Source organism: Camelus dromedarius, chromosome 29, assembly GCF_036321535.1.
Source record: "Camelus dromedarius isolate mCamDro1 chromosome 29, mCamDro1.pat, whole genome shotgun sequence".
NCBI classification, from domain to species: Eukaryota; Metazoa; Chordata; class Mammalia; order Artiodactyla; family Camelidae; genus Camelus; species Camelus dromedarius.
In genome coordinates this window covers 21,347,854-21,368,888 of record NC_087464.1, presented here as the reverse complement: position 1 = coordinate 21,368,888, position 21,035 = coordinate 21,347,854, and the positions used below count along the sequence as shown (strand labels likewise).

Here is a 21,035-nt window from a genome sequence, read left to right as displayed (position 1 = left end):
AGTGCTGCTTGATCTCAAGCTGCTGAGACAGGGAGACGCCTCAGGGCTGCAGCCCAGGGGCCCAAGTCCTAGAGTCCTCTGCATCCTCCAGGAGGTCCTCAGAGCTCCCCTCCCACCCAGCCTCCTTCCAGCCCCCAGAACTGCCCAGCTGGGAGTGGAGCAGGTGACGGTCCCCAGGCCCTGCATCCTGGGGGTGGGGAGAACTTGGGGACTCAGAGCAGCAGCCTGGGGGAAGAGGGGCTCTGTCAGGAGCTGGCCCAATGCTGGGAAAAGGCAGTAGGACCTGGAAATAACCTCAGGACAGAAGAAGGAGATGGCCAACACTTTTTACCATAGTTATCACTGGATTTCTTCCCATAGTGAGCACTGGGGAGGGGCTGGAGGAATGTAATGAAATCTGTCCTGTGTTTGAACCTGCCTGAACTGTCTCAGGCTGCCCCTGGTCTTGACAAGGGGCTGGGAGCCTCAGACCTTCAGCTCCAGGTGGGCCCAGCTGAAGCCTCGTCCCCACCCCCAGCTGGTCTCCTGACCACCTCCCTTGAGAGGCTTCCAGGCTCTGTGACCATCCCACAGGGAGGAAGGCAGGCCCCAGCCTCTCATCTCATCCCATGGACCCCGGCACAACAGAAGGAAAGCCAAGCACCCTGTCTGTGGTGCCAACGTGGCAGAAGTACCTCTTGGACCCACCCCCCCACCTCCAGTCAGTCCTCTGCAGTCAGGGGAGCTCGTATTGGGCCTTGGAACTTTAAAGTTTCCCCTGGACCAGCACGTCACAACTCTTTGGTCTTGGGGCCCCTTTGCACTTTTAACAGTTACCCAGGATTCCAAGCAGCTTTTGTTTCCATAAGTGACATCTATTGATATTTACCATTTTAGAAATTAAAACTGAGAGATGTTCTTAATATTTAATTTATTTTAAAATAACAAGTCATTAGAGGGAGGGTATAGCTCAGTGGTAGAGGGCATGCCTAGCATGCACGAGGTCCTGGGTTCAATCCCCAGTACCTACGATAAAAAATAAATTAATCTAGGTACCTGCCTCCCCAAAACCAAATAAAATAACAAGTCATTACATATTAGCAGTAAGCTTTTTTTTTTTACATAAAATAAACATGTTTTGCTGCGTAAAGAGGTTTGGTGAGGAGAGTGGCATTGTTTTCACTTTGCAAGTCTCTTTAACATCTGGCTGGAATAGAAGACACCTGGGTTCTCATAGCTGCTTTCGTGGGTAAGTCAGTTGTAAGGTGCTGTTTCATCCCGCGTTGGTCATTCAGAAGATATCGGTTCCCTGAGTGATGTGGGTCTTTCAAAAAAAAACCCCGCATTTGTTAATACCACTACGGATCTCATCAGAAAAGTCTTCAAGTGTTGGAAAGGTGTTAAGCTTGTGGCCATGGATATAGGTTTTCCAAAATTCCCATTTCCACTGGAAAAGCTCAAATTTTATCCTTACCAACAAGGACTGTAGGTGTTTTCATTGAAGTGACGAGTTTAGTTATTTTGTTTTTGAAAAAAATGCTAGCCACATCCCCAAGTTGGAATAGCTAGAGTTTGCCTGTCAGCAGTCTTTTCAAGCAAAAATGGTGTTTCATGAAAAAGGCAGCTAGTTCAGCTCGCAACTCAAATTTTCTTTTTTGAGACATTCATCATATTTTGGAACAAAGTCATAGTGCTTTATGTCCTTTCCGCTTCTTCACGTGGATTATTAAAAAATGTGGGTGAAGGGGTTGGGACTTAACAAAATTAATCTTTTTTTCCTTCATCAAGGGAAGTTGTAAACAAAACTGAACTTCATTTACTGTGAGTGTCAAGTTCATCGGGACAGGCTGATACCACTGTCTTGATGCGGGGTCAGGCACCAGCAGTTTTTCCCCTGAAAGGAAAAACTCCATTTTTCCTTTTTACATTTACTATTTCTGGTCACCAAAATGTGTAGGGAGTTTTCTTACGCCAAGCAGTTCTCAGATACCAGCTGGGTGTCTTACAATTCAACTCAATTCTGATACCTTCTAGGTAGCGACTGGTCCCACAGGTAAAGGGCTCGGCCCCACAAGACTGCCTCCCTTCAGACACCCATCCCAAGTCCAGGTTGTTGCCTGAGCTTCTGTTGACCCTCTCATCAGGTTCAATAATTTGCTAGAGCAGCCCAGAGAACTCAGGAAAAGTTTACTAGCTTGATGCCTGTCCTGTGAGGTCCCACAACTCCCAAGGGAATGATACTGATTCCAACTCTTAGTGAGGACCACTTGGCGGGAGGAGGGGTTGCTTGCTCCCTTGAGTCACCTGAGCTGCCTGTGGTCAGCACAGGATGTAAGGGTCAAGGGGGTAGGACACAGTCAGCCCACTCTGGTCCCATTCTCTCCCTTTCCCAGTCCTCCAGTCTAGATAAGGGGACCCTGAGCTATTTCATCCTCCCAAATTCCACACGCTTTTCCTAAGCGCCCTTTCCCCAAGGTCTGCAGGTAGCTGCGCCCCACTCCAGCTGGCTTACTCCCCACTCCCTGCAGTGCTCCTTTCTTTTAGCAAACCTCACGGGTACGGACTCGAGATCATTTTCTGAAAGACCTCCTGACTCCTGACAAAGCCCAGGTAAAGCCCAGGGACCTCCCGGCTGGAGTTCAACCACTTTGCCCCACAGTAGAGGGATCCTGAGCAAGCATCTGCTTCAGTCTCCCCAGCTGTACAATTTTGCAGACTCAGTCCTGGAGGTCAGAGGAGGTCGAGAAGTACCAAGCCCCGGGACGACAACCCTAAGTAGTTGGCCAGGTCCAGAAGAGCCAGTCCCGCCCTGATTGTACAGATCCCGCCCCTAGGGTCTCTTCCGCCCCGCCCCATCCCCGAGTGGGCGGAGCTCACAGCTGCAGCCCCAAGCTGGGCCAGGCTGGGCTCTCCGCCGGGTCCTAGTGCCCGCCATCCCCGCTGCTTCAGACCTTCGAGGCCGAGGGTACCGGAGCTCACTCGCCTGCTGGCGGCTGCCAGTGCCCGGTGGTCCGGCCGCTGAGCTGGCCTCGGCTGCCTCTCCGGGCCCCACCCATCATGAGACGCGCGCTCCCCCTGCTCCTTTTCTCCCTGGTTGCCCTTTGCGGGCCCGGTGAGTTCTTTTCAGGGAAGGAGGGAGGGGCGCCTGGGTGGGGCAGAGCCCGTTTGGACTGGCTACAGGTGGGAGGGGAGGGAGGGCGCCCAGCGGCGGCCGGAGTGGCCCGAGGTTGTGCGGGACGAATGGGGGCGTGGGCGGGGCTGAGCCCACTTGCCGAGGCAGCGGGGGCGGGCCAGGATGAGTAGGTCTTCGAGGTTTTGGGTGGGGACCACCTCTCCTCGCGGGCCGCCAGGGCCACCCTCCGTAGCCAGTGCCTTTGCGCTGGGCGGCGGGGCAGAGTGGTAACAGGTCGGCAGGCAGCTCTGCTCAATCCCAGCGCTATTGTAGAGATGCGGAAACTTTGCCACGGGGCAGGGGTAGGGGTGCCCAAATGGCCAGCCCAAGTATGTTTGGGGGTGGATCTCCTACGAAACACACTTACGGCACCACTGCCTCTGTCACTCACCCCCGTTGGGTGGTGTGCCGGACAGACAGCTTGGCTGAGGGCCAGACGGCTGAAGTGGAGCCTGCCACTCAGAAACCTGAATCTGTTCTAGGTCTCCTTGGGTGCTATGCCTGCAGACAGCATATATTTCTTACGGCCTTTACCCTATCTGAGAATCTAATGAAAGTTAGGGAAACTCTCCCCAGTAAAATACACACAAATTCATATGCTAACAGCACATGATCATTCCAAGGGGATCATGGATGCCCTAAAACCAACTGATGGGAAAACTCCTAGCTTTAAGGGTTTACTCACAGACAGTAGACTCTGACAACCTGGAAGGGAAATCCAGTCAGCCCTTCCCAGGCAGAGTCCAGATTCGGTGAGGATTGCCTGCTCCCAGCCTCAGTCTCCCGACCCAAGTTCCAAAGACTCTCAGCTCCTACCCTCCAGCCCAGTCTTGTCCTCCAAGCCCTTGTCAGCCTAGGGGACCAGGGCTACATCTTCCATAGACAGAGACACACCATAGGAGGTGTTGGAGGTAGGAGTTGGGGAACATTCAAGGTTCCTATAGGGAAGTGAAGATCTCACCAAATATGGTGTCTGCACTCAGTGTGTGTGTCCTATCTCTGTCACCACTTGCTGGGTGCCATTCCTTTACCCTTTCTGGGCCTCAGTTTCCCTATCTGTTCTATGGGGATGATATGCCCTGACTACATACTTGGGGACTCAGATGTACGAGTTAGTTGCAGTATTTCTTAAGCATGGTCCTGGGGCTACCTTCATCAGAAACGCCCAGTACACATTCCTGGGCCGCATCCTAGGCTCTCAGGATCAGAATCTCTGGAAATTGAGCCTGAAAATCTACATTTATACAAGTATCTAGGTGATTGTTACATGTGATTGGAGAAACTACTGTTAATATATCGCGAGCTCTTTGTAAAAGGTAAAAACCTCAATGTTAGAAAAAAAATTCATAGCTGCCTTTTAATAAATACAAATCTCTTGTTCCCTTACTCAGTTAAGGACACACGCTCCCAACTGAAAATCACTCTGCCTTTCAGATGCCAAGATTCCACTTACTTTCTGTGGTTTGTATTCCAAACCAATCGGTATTGCCTTTCCATTTTCCCGATAAAGATTTTATGATCAACTCTGCTTTTTCAAACTGTACACACACTCACACGGTTTAGAATTCCAGTTATGATCTCCTCTCAGATTGTTAACCCTTTACTGCTGGGGAGAAGTTTTTCCAGAGAAGGCCTAAGAAGGCAAGGCCCTGGACAGAGGCAAGACGGGCCCACTCCTCCTCAGAATCATTGGGTCATGACTGACCCCTAGTGGTGGGCTCTTTGTTTAACTGTGCTGGCCCCAGGGCTGGGAGGTGACCCCTAACTGTGCCCCAGAAGCTTCCACCTATTCTGGGCCACCCCTGTCGTCTGGGAGTGAGAGACCTATTTCTTGTCTTCTGAACCAGGCAGGCCTCACAGCCATAAAGCAGCAGATTGAAAAGCCTAAACACGTGTTGTTCGAACCCTTCCCTCCCCTCTCACATACATGAGTACAAACGCAGGGGTAGGCATGAGCACACACGCGGCTCTGGGCTCCAAGGTGGCCTCTGCAGGGACGGTCTCCTTACAGGGAAGTTAGCAAGGACATGGAAGAGGGCACTTTGCCTGAATGAGCCACCTAGACCTGCCTCTGCCCCTGCCCAGGGCTCCTTGAGTAAGTTCCTTCCCCTCTTTGGTCCCAGTTTCCCCAGATGAGAAACAGAGAGTGGGCTAAATGGTCTCAAGTTTTCGGAGCCTCTAACTCTGGAGCCCATGGCTGGTCCTGAAATGGGCGAGGGTCCTTGGGGGTCAGCGGAATGCCCTGAGAGGCAGGACAGGCCCAAAGCGAGCAATGTGAGCAGCACTGGCCTCCCAGAAACCCAGGTAAACCAGCCTCCTGGGGCTGCAGAGATGTGGGATCCAGCGGCACTGCAGGGCTGGGGACCAGGAGCTACAGATTCTGACACCAGAGCTGCCCTGACATGCCAGATGGACTTGGGCAAGTCATATCCCACAGAAATGACAAGTCAGCCCAAATATATATCATAAGAGGGTACTGTGAGAGAGACCCGGCTATAGCCTGGGGCTACAGATTGGCTTCCAGGGTATTCAAGCGGATGGCCTCTGGGAGGGGGTCCAGGGTATGAGAGGCGGGACTCAGAATGTAGGCCAAGTGTCCACAGGACCCCCTCTGGACAGCCTGGGGCAGTTTGGGGGAGGGACCGCAGGCAGCAGGTGCGCTGGGAGCATCTTTCACAGGCACTAAATATTGCATCTGCTCCAGATAGGCAATGAGTTGGAAAGTGTATGGAGCAGGCAGGGTGGTGGCTGCTCCCTGTGGCCGTGTGTCCAGCCCAGCACCCACCCAGGAGGCCACCTCAGTGGACTGAGGTCGGGCAGTTTACACTCTGGGCCCTCTGGCTGAATACGGCCGGAGGGGTTTGGTAAGAGTGAACTGGCCCTTCAGGGGAGGAAGTAATCCCAGTCCTGGGCCTGGTGAGCCCAGGGATCCACCCCTACCCCCTCCGCTTCCCTTATTCCCTTATCCTTCCCCCTCTGCTGTCCCCCCGCCCCTCCCACACACACACCACTTCCTCTGCAGACTCTCATGTCTTCCCCAGCTCCTGGGGTCGCCTGCTCAGGTGTCATTGACCTCCTTCTGAGGCTCCCCTTTTCCAAGACCCCTCCACCTGCCCTTACCCGAAGACACCAGAGTTCCTGAACCTCACCTTCACTCCTAGATGTGTGACGGACATGGACAAGACCCAAATACCACGTGGCAAGAGCTCTGGGTGTGAAGAGGGGCAGATCTGCGGCTCTGGGTCAGGCTCCCTGCAGGAGGCTGCATTTGCTGGGTCTTGAATATGGCTGTGAGCCCAGACCTCTCCTTTAAGCTTCAGACCAGGAGCCAACTGCCAGCTGGACCCCTCCCTCTGTTTGGTGTCTGAAAGGCACCTCACACTCTGTAGGGCCGAGTCTGAGCCCAGGAAACTCCCCAAAGCCCAGGCCTTTCCTCTTTCAGTGAAAGCATCACAATGCTCCCAGCTCTGCACACAAACCCATGTCGGAGGAATCTCTCTCCTCCACTACGCCGGGGGCTCTCCGAGGGCAGGAGCCTCTCAATTTTGTGCTTGCTGTCCTCCCCAGTATGTAAGCAGTGCCTGGCACAGGACAGACACTCAGATATTTGATGGCGAGTGGCCTGGGGACAGTCCTGGCAGAAAAGTGTGCTCGAAGACTAAGAAGTGAGACAGTAAAGGTCACGTGGGGAAAGGAAAACAGTGTCTATGGCCAAAATACAGAGTGCCTGGACACAGAGGCGGAGAGGCCAGGAAAGACCAGGCTGAGGCAGAAACGCCGGTGTCAGGGCAAGGGGCTGGGGATGCCAAGCCGCAGCACGCGGGTTGGAAGCCTGCCTACAGCTCTGAGAGGCCACGGGCAGGGATGGGCTCCGGTCCTCTTGCTGTAGGAAGACCGCCCTGGCGCTGTGTGGTAAATGATGGCTGGGCAGAGCTGGGGAGGGGAGACCGGCAAGGAGGCTACTGGAAGAGCCCAAGGCAGGGTGGTGAGCCCAGACCAGGGCTGGAGGGGTGCAGATGGGAGAACAAACTGAGAGACTTGGAAAGTAGGGTAGACAGAACTGGGCGGCCACTTGGATGAACCAAAGGAGGGTCAGGAATAGATGCTCAGGTTTTGGACCAGGTGTCTGGAGCGTGGGCTGCCATTCATTGCTAGAGGGAACAGGGGGAGGAAGATGCAGGGCATGGGAGGAGACAGCTGAGCTCTGTCTTGGATAGATTTAATTTGAAGTCCCCAAGGAGGAGCAGGCCTGCCGGCACCTTAGCTGCTCCAGCCAGCCCTGGGCTCCCTGACCCTCACAGCTCTCCCCTTCGTTGCCATGAGCAGCAGTGGGGATCAGCAGGGTGAGGACCTAGCAGGTCTGACTCTGTATTTTCCCAGGGGACGGCCGCGTGGCCAACGCTGAGGAGAAGCTCATGGACGACCTTCTGAACAAAACCCACTACAACAGCCTGATCCGCCCAGCCACCAGCTCCTCCCAGCTCATCTCCATCCAGCTGCAGCTCACCCTGGCCCAGCTCATCAGCGTGGTAGGTGCAGGGGCAGCTGTGCCTCAAGGCTCAGGAGGAGAGGCACGGTGGGTTTTCGGGGCCCAGGCCAGGTCTCCAGAAAAGGAGTGGCAATCCAGTGTGCAGGGCTGGGAGCTGGGCAACTTGGGATTGGCTTCTGATATTACCAGGACTCCTGGACAAAGCCCTAGATTGTTCACCTGATCTTTTTCCATATGCATAAATTAAGGAATTTAATCTAAAGTTTGAGAGCCCTGACTCTGCCTCTAAGTTATGATTCTTTCATTCCAAAAATGCTGTCTGCACCTTTGCATGCGGCCTTCTCTTTGCTGGGGGTGTCCTGCACACTTTGTGCACTCTCGTTTCACAGTTCAGCGCCACCTGCACACCCGTGATCTCAATCTCAGTTCAGATGCTTTGGCTTCAAGTGACAGAACATCCAACTATGAGTGAATGAAACAATAAGGACATCTGTTTTATCACATAACAAGCGAGCAGGCTGATCGTTTCAGTGTTGGTCACGGCAGTAATTCAATGATGTCAGGATTCTGTGATTCTCTTGTTTTCTCCCCCATGACCGATAGCCAAGGTTCCAAACAAAATCTTCACATGACAATGTGGCAGTAAATGGCAAATCCTTTCTTGAGCCCTTTTTTGAGTAAGAGAAAACCTTTCCCAGAGACCTGCCCTCTAGGCTGCCCCTAGCTCTTGACGGCCAGGGCTACAGCTCATGCCTAAGCCTTAACTGATGATCGGCTGGAGGAATGGAATTAGCATGGTTAGCTAAGACTTAGCAATACATGGCGAAGAGGCTGGAGAAGGGACCATGAAATTCATGAGTATCCAATATTTAACAAAGTCATAGTTTTATTAACAAAAGTTGTGAGCGGGGAAATGACCACTGGGGAGGCAGCCAATGGGCCTGCCACAGACAGGTAGGCCTCCAACACGGCCATACGTGCCTCTTCCTTCTGTCCTGTTCTCTCCCCCAGCCTGCTCAGCAGGTGACTTTGCATACCCTCTACCTGTCAGAGGAAGTAGGAACTAGGTTGCAGAAACTGATGGGCACAGAGGCCCAGGTGCAGGGACAGGATGAGAGGCAGCTGCTGCATCCTTCTAGCCAGCTGGGTGAGGGTCTAGATAAATGAGGGCGGTCACTGCAGGTTTGGAAGTGAAGAATGGATTACAGAGCCAGCAGTAGGGTTTTTGGATCTTGATGTGTGGATTGTGTGGATGTGGGGCCGGGTGGGGGCTGCTGAGGAAGGCTGGGGTACTTGGGAGTTCCCCTTCTGCTGTCTCTGAGTTGGGGGTGCCCAAGGGACACATGGCTCATTGTGAATCTTCCCTGTGTAGCCCTGTCCACGTCCCTAGGCACAGTTTGGTACCTGGCTCCTAGAAGCAGCTCTGTGGGGAGTGTTCCCAGGCAGGGTACTGTGACCAGCCATGGGGCAGGAGATAACCAAGGGGGCTGGACCTCCTCTGCTCCGGGGGCTGCCTTCTTACCCCCAAGCCTCTCTCCCTAGCACACTTGGCCCTACAAACCCAGCCCATCCAACCTACAGCCCTCAAGAAGGCTTTGGTCAAATTAATGGCCGGCTCCCTCCCCTGGGAGGAAGCGCAGCCCAAGAATGGGGGAGGGGTGGAAAGCCTGTGCTCTCCGTCCTCCCCTCCCCTGGCAGCTGGAAGGAAGTAGCGCTGCCAGCCAGGCCGCTCCCCGGCTGGTGTCTGAGAGTTATTGTCCAGCCAAGGGCTTTTTGCTTAATGGGGTGAGCCCAGCTGCTGCCCCACAGCTGCGGCCCCGGGGAGGGTGGGCAGGCAGGCAGCTCTGGCCACGCTTCCAGGCTCAGGCTGCCCCTGACAGACCTGCTCTGTGGGCGCTGTGAGGGAAGAGAGGTTACCAGAAGGAGGAGGGCACCCAGCCTCTGGCCCCCAAGCCTGTGGGTGCAGCAGGTGAGCTGCCCTAATCGGGAAAGGCTGTGTATGGAACAAATGGCAGGTCTGAGGGTTGATTTTCCCTTTTTGTGTTCCAGGGTTTAGGTTTCCAGGAGGCGGAGTAATAGGCGTAACTAGTTTAAAGACGGACGTTTCCTAGGCAGCAGGCAGGCAGTTTGTGCTGTGTAAGGCCAGGGGAGGCCAGGGTCTTGAACCAGCGTCCTCAGGCAGATTCAGCAGTTGCTGGGGGAGTAAAGGGGGCTGAAGGACAGGACTAAGGGACAAGAGAACTTTCTGGGTGACAGCAATGTTCTACACGTTGAAAAGGAGGTGGGTTACCCAGATAATGCATTTGTTAAAACATCAAATTGTATGCTTAAGATCTATGCATTTCACTGTATGTAAATTATACCTCAACTCAAAAAAATTTTTTAAGACAGATGAAAGTTTTCAGCTTTCAGTAATGACAGAGTATCTTATTGCAGATCGACTTTTCCACAAGAACAATTAGAAAAGCCAGACAAAAATGCCTCCCCTCCCCTAAATCTATTTGAAGGTCTTGGAGAGCTCAGCTAGGACTCGAGGGACCAGGATTCAGGAGGTGACTCTGTCAGTCTCTGGTGCTTTTCCCTTCATTTGAAGATTGGTAAGCACTGGAGGGCCAAGGGGCTAGGGAGCTGAGCACAAAGTAGTGGCCAAGGGGCTGAAAGGCCAGCTGAGTGCTTGGCACTCTTACGGGGCTGGGATGACACAAATTGGAACTGGAGCCCCACTAAGGAGATGGGGCCTTGGTGGGGACCTTAAAAGGATCACCCCTCAGAGTCAAATGAATCAAGAGCAGGCCGGCCGCCACAAATAAAAACTAAAACCTGCTTTGAACCAGCTCAGTCACAGATGAGATGAAGGGGCCCCCCTCTAACTGCTTGCCATAAAGCCAAAGTCAGTCCTCCCTGGAGGCAGATAAAGTCAGATGAAAACTTAATAGGCAGGCAATAACACAAGATGAAACAAGAAAAAAACAGGAAAAAGAAGAGAAACAGACTCATAGATGATTCAAACACTGGAGTCATCAGACATAGGCTTTACAATAACTGCCATTAAGATGGTAAATTAGCTCAGCGGTCGAGTGTGTGCCTAGCACGCACAAGGTCCTGGGTTCAATTCCCAGTATGTCTGTTAAATAAATAAATAAACCTAATTACCTCCTCCCATTAAAAAAAAAGATGGTAAATTTTATGTTATGTGTACTTTACTGATATTAAAAATAAATAAAATAAATTTTCTTAAAAAGAAAATACTGTGCATTACTGTGTTCAAGAAACTTATAATGATGGAGAATTTAAAATTTATTGCATGGGCTGAATAGCGGATTGGTCATAGCAGAAGAGAAAGTTAATGAACTGGAAGAGAGGTCAACTGAAAATACCTAGACACATAGCAGCACTACTTACAACAGCCAAGACATGGAAACAGCCTAAACGTCCATCAACAGATGACTGGATAAAGAAGATGTGGTATATTTATATAATGGAATACTATTCAGCCATAAAAACCAACAACATAACTCCATTTGCAGCAACATGGATGTTCCTGGAGAATGTCATTCTAAGTGAAGTAAGCCAGAAAGGGAAAGAAAAATACCACATGAGAGCGCTCATATGCAGAATCTAAAAAAAAAAAAAAAGAGAGAGAGAAAATACCTGGACAAATGATAGAAAAAAAGGATGGAAAATACAGAGGAGATTCAAGAGGCTCTATGGCTGTTTATGAGGCACAAATACAAAGAAAATCATATCCAAGTGCATCGCACTTAAACTCCTGACAAGCAAAGACAAAGAAAATCTTAAAAGCAGTCAGAGGGGAAACAAAAGTTAGGAGCAACAATAAAACTAACAGCTGAAAATGGAAGCCAGAAAATTAAATGACATTTTATAAATGCTGCAAGAAAAAGCTGCAAACCTAGAAGTAGACAACTATTAAAAATATAATTCAAAAATGAAGGATAAATAAAGATGTTTTCAGACCAAAAAAGAAAAAATGGAGAATTTAACCCAAGAAGACCCAGTAGTAAAGGATGCTCTTCAGCATTAAGGAAAAGGATCCCAGATGGAAGCACAGAAATACAGGAAAGAAGGAAGCACAACAGGAAGGGTGGATTTGAATTGATATTGACACTATAAAACAAACAAAAGTCTTGCAAGATTTTAATTACATGTAGAACTAAATACAGACAATAGCCCAAGAGTAAGGAAGGGGTAGATGGAACTGAAATGTTCTAAAGTTCTTGCCTTGTTCTGGAAGTGGTTAAAAGTAGATTCTCATTTATACTAGATTCTAAAAAACCAAGTATATGCATACTGTTGTCTCCAGGGTAACTATGAAAAGAAGAGTCACGTTAATGTGGGAAGAAATGGAATAATAAAATAGTTAATCCAAAATAAGGCAAGAAAAGAGAGAAAGGGAATAAACAGAAAACAGATAGGTGGTAGGTTTAAACCCAAATTTATCAGTAACTACACCAAATGTAAATACCCTAAATACTCTGATTAAAACAAGACAACTGGGGGAAAAAGACAATTGGAGTGCATCCTCTCTCTCCTCTTCCCACCTACGCTTCAACAGCCTGGAATGTGGGCATAATGGCTGGAGCTGCAGCAGTCATTGTGGACTATCTGCAGATGAGGGCCACACTCTAGGTGTGGTAGAGAAGAAAGCTGGAAGGAATCTGGGTCCCTAAGGACTCTGTAGAGCAAAACCACCATATACAGGCATACCTCAAAGATACTGCAAGTTTGATTCCAGATGACCACAATTCAGTGAATGCCACAATAAAGCGAGTCACATGAATTTTTCGGTTTCCCAGTGCATATAAAAGTTATGTTTACATTATGCTGTATTCAATAGAATTATGTCTAAAAAAAGTACATACCTTAATTTAAAAATACTTTATTGCTAAAAAAATACTTTATTGCTAAAATACTTTATTGTTAACCATTATCTGAACCTTCAGTGAGCTATAATATTTTTGCAGCAGTGATCAAAGATCACTCACTAATCACAGATCACCAAAACCAATAGAACAATGAAAAAGTTTAAAATATTGCAAAAATTACCAACATGTGACCCAGAGACACAAAGTGAGCAAATGCTGTTGGAAAAAATGGTGCCAATAGACGCTCCACAGAGAGTTGCCATGAATCTCCAATTTGTGAAAAACACAGTATCTGTGAAGCACAGTAAAATGAGGTGTGCCTGTGTGCCCAAACTGCTACGAGAGAGAAATAAACTTGATTCAAGCCAGTGTTAGTCTGGCTCTCTGTTACGGGCAACTGAACCCTTTTTTTCTACTGATATGCTTTCCTAGTTGAGGGTTCAGGAAAGGGTCCTGGAGGAAGTGACTCCCAAGCTGAGATCATGATGCTGGAAGTTATCTTGGTGAAGAAGAGGCAGGGAAAATGGTACAGACTGAGAGCACAAGGCACATTCAGAGAACTAAAGAAGGCTGGGGCAGGGCAGGCAGAGTACAGAGCAAAGGTGAAATGAAGCTGGGAAAGCTGGCAAGGCCTTGCAGACCCTGTGAAGGAGCTGGATCTTTATTTCATACATGCAGAAAGCCATAGACGTGACCTAAGTTAAGACAGGATTAAGGGGGAAATGGCAGGAACTCTGGAAGTTTCTTTTGGCTGCATAGGAAGAATGGGTGTGTGGATGGGGTGTGTGTGTGCAGAGTGGACACAGACCAGCTGGGGGGTCTTGCAGTGGTCCAAGTGAGAAGGAGATTATGGTGGTCTGGATCATTGTGGTAGGGTTCTTGTATTCTTTGGAAAATATTTATTGCACATCTGACACATCCCAGGTACCCTTCTAAGTGCTGTCTTGCCCTCAAGGAACTTAGATTCTAGTAGGAGGTGGCACAAAATACCCCAGTAGAGGTTCCAGTGGTGATAAAAGCGAAGAAAAATAAAGCAGGGTGAGAGAGAGAGGGAGACAGGTGCTATTTTATGTAGAAAGGTCACGGAAGACCTGAAAAAAGTGAGAGGGTCAGCTGTGTGGATTTCCAGGAAGAGGGAACGGCATGTGCAAAGGCAGAAGCCAAAAGACAAGTGTAGCTGAAATGGGGTGAGCAGATGGCAGAGCAATGAGATCTGCTGATCATGGCGGGCCTTGGAGGCCTGGGGCAGGACTTCGGCTTTCCATTTGGAGGAGATGGGATGGGAGTAGAGGGTTTCAGCACAGCGACATGGCCTGAGGAGTTGAGATTTTGAAAGGATCAGCCTGGCTGTTCTGTAGGGGATAACCAAAGGCAGGCCAGGGCAGAGCAGGAAGAGCAATCAGGAGGCTACGGCAGAGGTCCAGGCATTGGACAATTGTGGCAGCAGAGATGGAGAGAAGCAGACACATGTGAGACTTGTGTAGGGGACACAACCTACAGGACTTACTAATGACCAGACAGCAAGGTGTCGGCGACAACCGCCAGGTTTCTGGCTTTGAGTGGTATGGCTGGGGGTGCCACTTGCAGAGAGGGCAATGCCAATGGAGCCCCGAGAATGGGTAAAAGATCATGAGCTTTGAGTCACCCTGGCTGTGAAATACATCTGAGCCGTTAGAGAGATGTCAGCTGGGCGATTAGTCACACGGCCCAGAGCTCAGAGCCTTTTACTTGAGAAAGTGGGATCTGTTTGTGAGGGCGCCTCCCGCTCGCTGAACTGATAGCCCCATTTCCCTCCCCAGAATGAACGAGAACAGATCATGACCACCAACGTCTGGCTGAAACAGGTAAGTGCCCTGCAGGGCCCCCAGCCCAGGAGGCATTTCCTCCAGGGCTGCCCCTTGGCTGCGAGGAGCCTACAAGTGACGGGGCCTCGCCCTGTCTGCTCAGGAGTGGACGGACTACCGCCTGGCCTGGAACAGCTCCCGCTACGAGGGCGTGAACATCCTGAGGATCCCCGCGAAGCGCGTCTGGCTGCCTGACATCGTGCTTTACAACAAGTGAGTGGCCGGGCTGGCCAAGGTGGGTGAGGGCCGGGCCCTGGGTCCTCCAGTCCTGAGTCCAGCCCTGGGCCCCATTGGTGCTTCACCCAGGCTTCAGGCTGTGAGGCTGCAGGAGGATTAGAGATGAGCAGAGCCAGCACCCTCAGCCCCAGGTGGGGAATCGGAGTCCCAGAGACAGGGAGGGTCTTGTGACTCACTCAGGCACAGCTGGGACCCGGACCAGCATCCTGACTCTGAGCCCAGTGCTCTTTCTGTCCCCACACTGACCATTTGACCTTCAGTTGCTTTGTCCGTGTTGGTAGCATTGACTTAATATGCATAAATATCGCAGGTAGATGGAGGGGGCTAGAGAGACTTCCCGGGTTGTAGTTATACCAGCAGAAGCATGAAATGATGATGAGCATGTGGTCTAAAGACAGAAAGACCTGCCTTCAACTCGTAGCTCTACTGCTTACTTGTTTTCTGACCTTTTAAGAAGTCAATTCACTTCTACGAGTCTTGGTTTTTCCCGTCTGTAAAATGGGGGTGATATTAATACCTACCTCACTGGATGATTATGAGGTTTAAAAGAGTTAATCCACATGAAGCCTGCTGCTGCTTCATGGCAGGGCTCTCTGCACCATGCAGTTGCCAAGTAAAGTGGGCCTTTCCAGAGAGGACATGGGGGTTGGAAGAGGGATTAGTGAGAAAGTATCCCGCAGGGCTCTTTGGTGAGTTCTGAGAACAGCCAGCCCTCATCTATGGATTTCATGAGGTTCTCCTCCATGCCCTGCCCCCGCCCCCAGCGCTGATGGGACATACGAGGTGTCTCTCTACACCAACGTGGTGGTCCGCTCCAATGGCAGCATCCTGTGGCTGCCCCCTGCCATCTGCAAGAGTGCCTGCAAGATCGAGGTGAAGCATTTCCCCTTCGATCAGCAAAACTGCACCCTCAAGTTCCGCTCCTGGACCTACGACCACACGGAGATCGACATGGTCCTCAAGTCGCCCACCGCCAGCATGGATGACTTCACACCCAGTGGTGAATGGGACATAGTGGCCCTCCCCGGGCGAAGGAATGTGAACCCGCAGGACCCCAGCTATGTGGACGTGACTTACCACTTCATCATCAAGCGCAAGCCCCTCTTCTACACCGTCAACCTCATCATCCCCTGCGTGCTCATCACCTCGCTGGCCATCCTCGTCTTCTACCTGCCGTCCGACTGTGGCGAGAAGATGACGCTGTGCATCTCTGTGCTGCTGGCGCTCACCGTCTTCCTGCTGCTCATCTCCAAGATCGTGCCACCCACCTCCCTCGATGTGCCACTCATCGGCAAATACCTCATGTTCACCATGGTGCTGGTCACCTTCTCCATTGTCACCAGCGTCTGTGTGCTCAATGTGCACCACCGCTCACCCAGCACACACACCATGGCGCCTTGGGTCAAGCGCTGCTTCCTGCACAAGCTGCCCACCTTACTCTTCATGAAGCGCCCCTACAGCAGTCCTTCCAGAGTCCCCCAGCCCAGCCAGGCTCGCCTGACCAAGTCTGAGGCCACCGCCACCACCTCGGCCACGGGCCCCACCAGCTCCTCCAACCTCTACAGGAACTCCATGTACTTTGTGAATCCTGCCTCTGCAGCAACCAAGTCTCCAGCCGGCTCCGGCTCGGCGGGTATCCCCAGGGATTTCCGGCTGAGGTCTTCTGGGAGGTTCCAGCAAGATGTGCAGGAGGCTTTAGAGGGCGTCAGCTTCATTGCGCAGCACATAGAGAGTGACGATCAAGACCAGAGTGTAAGTTGCTAGCCCAGCCCCCAACACCTGCCCAGTGGAAGAAGCTCGAATAATATCGCCAGTTTCCCATTTCCTGCAGTTAATTCATGAGACAAGGGCTTCCAAACTCTTCGTTTGAATAAGAAATCCACAACTGAAATGAGACTTATTCTAGTTTCGTGCATCAGGGGAGATGAAGGAAGTACCAGTCATCCTTTTGTGTTTGTTTTGGGACAGCAGAGCCTGAGATGAGGACTGAGCAGAGGCAGTTTATATGAGAAGTGATCTCAGGAAGCGCAATGAGGAAGTGGGGAACAGGAGACAGGGAAAGGAGGAAAGCCAGTGAGGGTATCAGTGAGATGATTCTGGGGTCCCTAAGCCCTGGGGCTCATCCAGTTGGGGACTCTCTGTGGAAGGTGGGGAACAAGCCTGAGAATCATCCCCAGGGAGGGAGGAGGGTATTCGCCCATCAGCTCCCATCTTCCATGGGCCAAGCAGCCTTGGGGCGTTAACTCCCCTGCACTTCTTGGTTATGCCAGCTGGCCGTGGAGCAAGCACCTTTGCTGCTGGAGGAAGCCCTGGGGGAAAGAAAAGAGAAGCAGGCTTGAAGTGGGAGGCTGTCCGTGGGCTGAAAATGATTCTGTCTTTAAGGGCACCGGTGGGTCGGTGCACCGAGGGCATCTGCCCCCATGCTTGTCAGGCTTGTCATGAAGCCACGCAAACACTTACAGCTTTTATAGTACAGAACCATCCATTTAAATATTACTGCTATCAGGGAAATAAATGATCGAGTAGGGTGACTACAATTACAGATTCCTGAAAAGAGCTTAAGTTTACTTTCACAGGGCAAAGCAGCGAGTTTAGGCATCTCAACCGACTCCTTTGAACAAATCACTCTTCAAAGGACAGTTTTATAATAACTAAACACAGAATGTGATATTAACGGTTAGAAATTTTCACACAGGTTTCCAAACAGGCAGGAGAACAAGTCTCAGAGTCTTGTGAATGCTCTCATTTTAGCACCTTATCAGATCAGATTCTTTGTACAGGTTTTCACGGCACAGCACGCAGCTGCTTGGGGGGAAAGAGGGCATTGCCATGTTCTTACCTTCCTGCGAGTCTTTTTCAACTAGCTGCATTCTCAAGGGAGGACACGGGGGTTCCATTAGTTCGTGCGGAGAGAAAAGAGCAGGGCAGAAAAGCTCCCAAATTACACTGTGAATAAAGAAAGAAGAGATTGCTCACCAGCGGAATGTAGGACGCAAGCTCTTCTACGCCCTTGTCCTCAGAGCGCGGTCCCCGGACCTGCTGCACCGGTCTTGCCTGGGAGCTGGTTAGACGCAGCATCCGAGGCTGCTGCACAGACCCCCTTGGGCAACTTGTCAAACTAGAGTTTCGAGGCCACCTGTTCTGACAGAGCTGGGATCTGCTCAGTGGTTCTGGGGCACCTGTAGGTTGAGAGGCTGGTCTCCGGCACCCCTGGCTGAGCCAGCACCCACCCTGAGCTTTCTCTTCTAAAGGTCTCATGCACCTCTTGCTGTTTCTAACTAGTTAATTAAAAGTTAATTAAAAGCATCTTCTGGGAAAGAGCCAGGCAGGACCCACAGTTATCATAATCACCAGCGTTCATTGATCTCCAGCCACACATTAGGCCCTGTGCCAGGACCAGACATCCGTTACTCCTGACTCTCCCAGGAACCTGTGAAGTGGCATTTACTTGAACCTCCATTTTACAATAGAGGAAGTTAGGTCCAGAGAGGCTCGTTGACTTGCTTAAGGTCACACAGCTGGCACAGAGCAGAGCCAAGCTCCATACCCAGCTCTTTCTGATGTCCTTAACCTTTCTTGCCCTTCCCAGTGCCTTGCCCTGCCCTGGCACGTGGTGGCCTTTTTGGTTGATCAATTTTCTCATGTTGAGCTGGAGAAAGGAGACTGTCTTCCCTTCCAGAGCATGCCCGCCCCTAAGCCAGCCCAGGCTGTTCCTCATCCTTAGCACTTTCGCCCTCCCTGACGATTAACTGGTCACCATAAATAGCATAAAAATATAAAAAGGGGGGAAGGCACACATGCGCAAGAACATACACACAGTCGTTTGCAATTAGGGCTGTCAGAAAGAAACCCAAGGTGAGGGCAGTGCTGTGCGGAGAGCCTGCAGTGCTTGCCACATCTGGGACACAGGCAGCAGTTGTGTTTCACTGGGGGTGTGGGGCTGGCTGACCAGGGAGGGAGGTGCACAGCGCTCACAGGGCTCTGGCAAATTGGGTCACCGACACCAGCTTGCCCTTCATTGCCCAAATTTCCAGCTCCAGCGCCTCTGCTGTGCTCTGCTGATCCAGCCACTAGCTAGCCACGAGGGAAAGTACGTAGGAGAACCCAGCCAGGCCGGGTGTGAAAGCGGGCGTGGGTGAGGGGGAGCAGGATGCTGGGGCCTCTGGGGCATCTCCCCTCCACCTCCCTCCCCGGCCAAGGAGGCAGGCACATCTGTGGTGGCACCCCTGGAGGCCAGCCAGGTTTCTGCCAATCCTCCACCCCACAGCTGGATCTGAGAAGACCAGAGAGCAGGGGCTGGAGAGAGGGTGAGAGTCGGGGAGGTGGGCGGTGGGGAGAAACCCAGGTGATGTGGCTGGAGGCTGGGTCTTAACTACAAGAACTAGCAGACACCGCTCATCACAGAGCTGAGCAAATTAAACAGCAGGATTTCAGGTGTCCTGCAGGCCCCACTGCATAGCCCCCACTCAGCCAGGTGCACCCCAAGTCTTCCTTTGGGTGAAGCCAGCTCAGGCAGGGGGCTTGGGGTGAAAACGGGGGCAGGAGCCTTGTGATCCTCATCCCCCTTATTTATAATCGAATTTGGCTTCAGATCACACTCTGCGGTATTAATAGCCCCTTTCATTCCTAACCTTTCCATACAGTTCAGTTCCCAGGGGCTCCATGGTGCCACCGGGGCAGGCAGGGGGGGATTAATGACCCGAGAGGCACAGCTGAGAGGACAGCCTCAGACTCAGAACTTGCCACTCCAAGTGCTAAGTGGCTTGTGGGGTCCTTGGCCCGAGAGTGAGGCCCCAATGTTGGGGGGAAGAGGGAAAGCAGGGAGGACCCCCACGCTCAGCCCCTGTAACCGGCCCCTCTGTCTGCCCACAGGTCATCGAGGACTGGAAGTACGTGGCCATGGTGGTGGACCGGCTGTTCCTGTGGGTTTTCGTGGTTGTGTGCGTGCTCGGCACTGTGGGCCTCTTCCTACCGCCCCTCTTTCAGACCCACACACCTTCCGAGGGGCCCTAGGCTGTCTCGCATGTCTAAGGCCCCCAGCCTGTGGGGCACGGTGATGTGAGTGGCCAGGTGGACAGTTTGCTGCTCCCTTCTGGCTCTCGGCTGAAGAGGCCCTGAACAAATGATTCTGTCAGTCCCATCATACAGCCATGGCCATGGGAGGAGCAAGGATGTGGGGCCTGGACTGTCCTCTGTGAAGGCCTTGGAGGAGCCCCAAGAAATCCCCGCAGGAGGGTCTCCGGACACCTGAATTCTGGCCTGTCTTCCTTCCCTGAGGCAGGCTCTGGGGATAAAGATCAGCATAACTAGAGCATCCACTGTGTGCCAGGCATCTTGCCTGCAGCCCACCCCACCTCTCACTCCATCTCCCTCCACTCCTCCTTGTCCACTAGGTTCAACGAGCTTCTTTTAGTCCTTCACATGCTTCAAGATCTTCCCAGCTTAGAGCCTCTGCACTGGCTGTACGTCCTACCCGAACCTTCTTCTCCTGATGCCTCCTAAGCTCTTCTTACGGCTGCATCATTCAGGCCTCTGTTCCTATCAGTTATTTGTCCAGTGTCACCTTCCCCAGTCACTCATTCCAAAGCATTCTCCCCCACAGCCATGTTACCTTCCTCCAGCGCCTCTCGGTACCCGAGGCTTTCATTTGGCAGCGTTGTTTATTGTCCACATCTCACCCACTAGAGTGTGAGCTCCCTGAGAGCAGGGACCTGGCCCTTGGTGTTTGCTGCAGTATCCCCAGGGCCTAGGATGGAGCTCAGCACAGAGCAGATGCTCAATAAATGTTTGCTGAATGAATACATGGCTCCTTTTTCTCCTTCAAGCCCAGATGCCCCCTCCTCTGAGCAGCTTTCTCTGCCTCCGCCACCTGAAGGGAATGGCTCTCTCCTCCACACTTAACCCTGGTCACATTCCGCTTTTTATATGGGCTGGGTCAGGTGTGTCTGCCTTACAAATGCTCTGATTGGTTTTCCCCCACATACTATATTTTGCACAGTACCTAGCACGTAGTAGGCACTCAAAATATTGTGGAATGGAGGACTTAAAAAATCTATTTAAAAAATTATTATACAATAAGTGGACTTTTTATGTACCATTCTATTAATTTTAACACACATATAGATACATGTAATCAGGATACAGGAGACATATCACCCAAAACAACTCCCTCCTGCTGCTCCTTTCTGGTCATGTGTCCCCCCTCCCCCCCAATGAAGGACTTCTTACCAGGAGAACGAGAATGTTCTAAATGGGGGCCTGAGAGGTGAGCACCAATTCTCACATTTTCTGAGTCCTGCAAAATGGTTTCTTTGGTTTTAACGTGGGTATGTGGCCCATTCTGCAAATAATAAAGGTGACTCACCTGTCCTGTGATAAAGGCACTCCAAGGAAGCCTGCAGGTGCCCCATCCCACTCCTGGTGGGTGATCA

The 21,035-nt window shown here is 51.5% G+C and overlaps 1 protein-coding gene across 1 annotated transcript; it reads left to right on the top strand.

The window, feature by feature from the left end:
* The first annotated feature begins 2,933 nt into the window (after positions 1–2,933).
* On the top strand, positions 2,934–20,341 carry CHRNB4 (cholinergic receptor nicotinic beta 4 subunit). Its single transcript, XM_010977834.3, has 6 exons — positions 2,934–3,091; positions 7,532–7,680; positions 14,323–14,367; positions 14,471–14,580; positions 15,369–16,356; positions 19,477–20,341. Exons 1-6 carry the CDS (start codon positions 3,037–3,039, stop codon positions 19,615–19,617), a joined length of 1,488 nt encoding a protein of 495 aa, XP_010976136.2. The 5' UTR covers positions 2,934–3,036; the 3' UTR covers positions 19,618–20,341.
* The last annotated feature ends 694 nt before the right edge of the window (positions 20,342–21,035 follow it).

What these genes read in the sequence shown, in the direction of transcription:
- CHRNB4 (XM_010977834.3), top strand. Translation starts at nt 3,037, where the DNA reads ATGAGACGCGCGCTCCCCCTGCTCCTTTTCTCCCTGGTTGCCCTTTGC. An exon ending in GGTTGCCCTTTGCGGGCCCG is followed by an intron (nt 3,092 to 7,531) that starts GTGAGTTCTTTT and finishes GTATTTTCCCAG; the next exon opens with GGGACGGCCGCGTGGCCAAC. An exon ending in GTGACGATCAAGACCAGAGT is followed by an intron (nt 16,357 to 19,476) that starts GTAAGTTGCTAG and finishes GTCTGCCCACAG; the next exon opens with GTCATCGAGGACTGGAAGTA.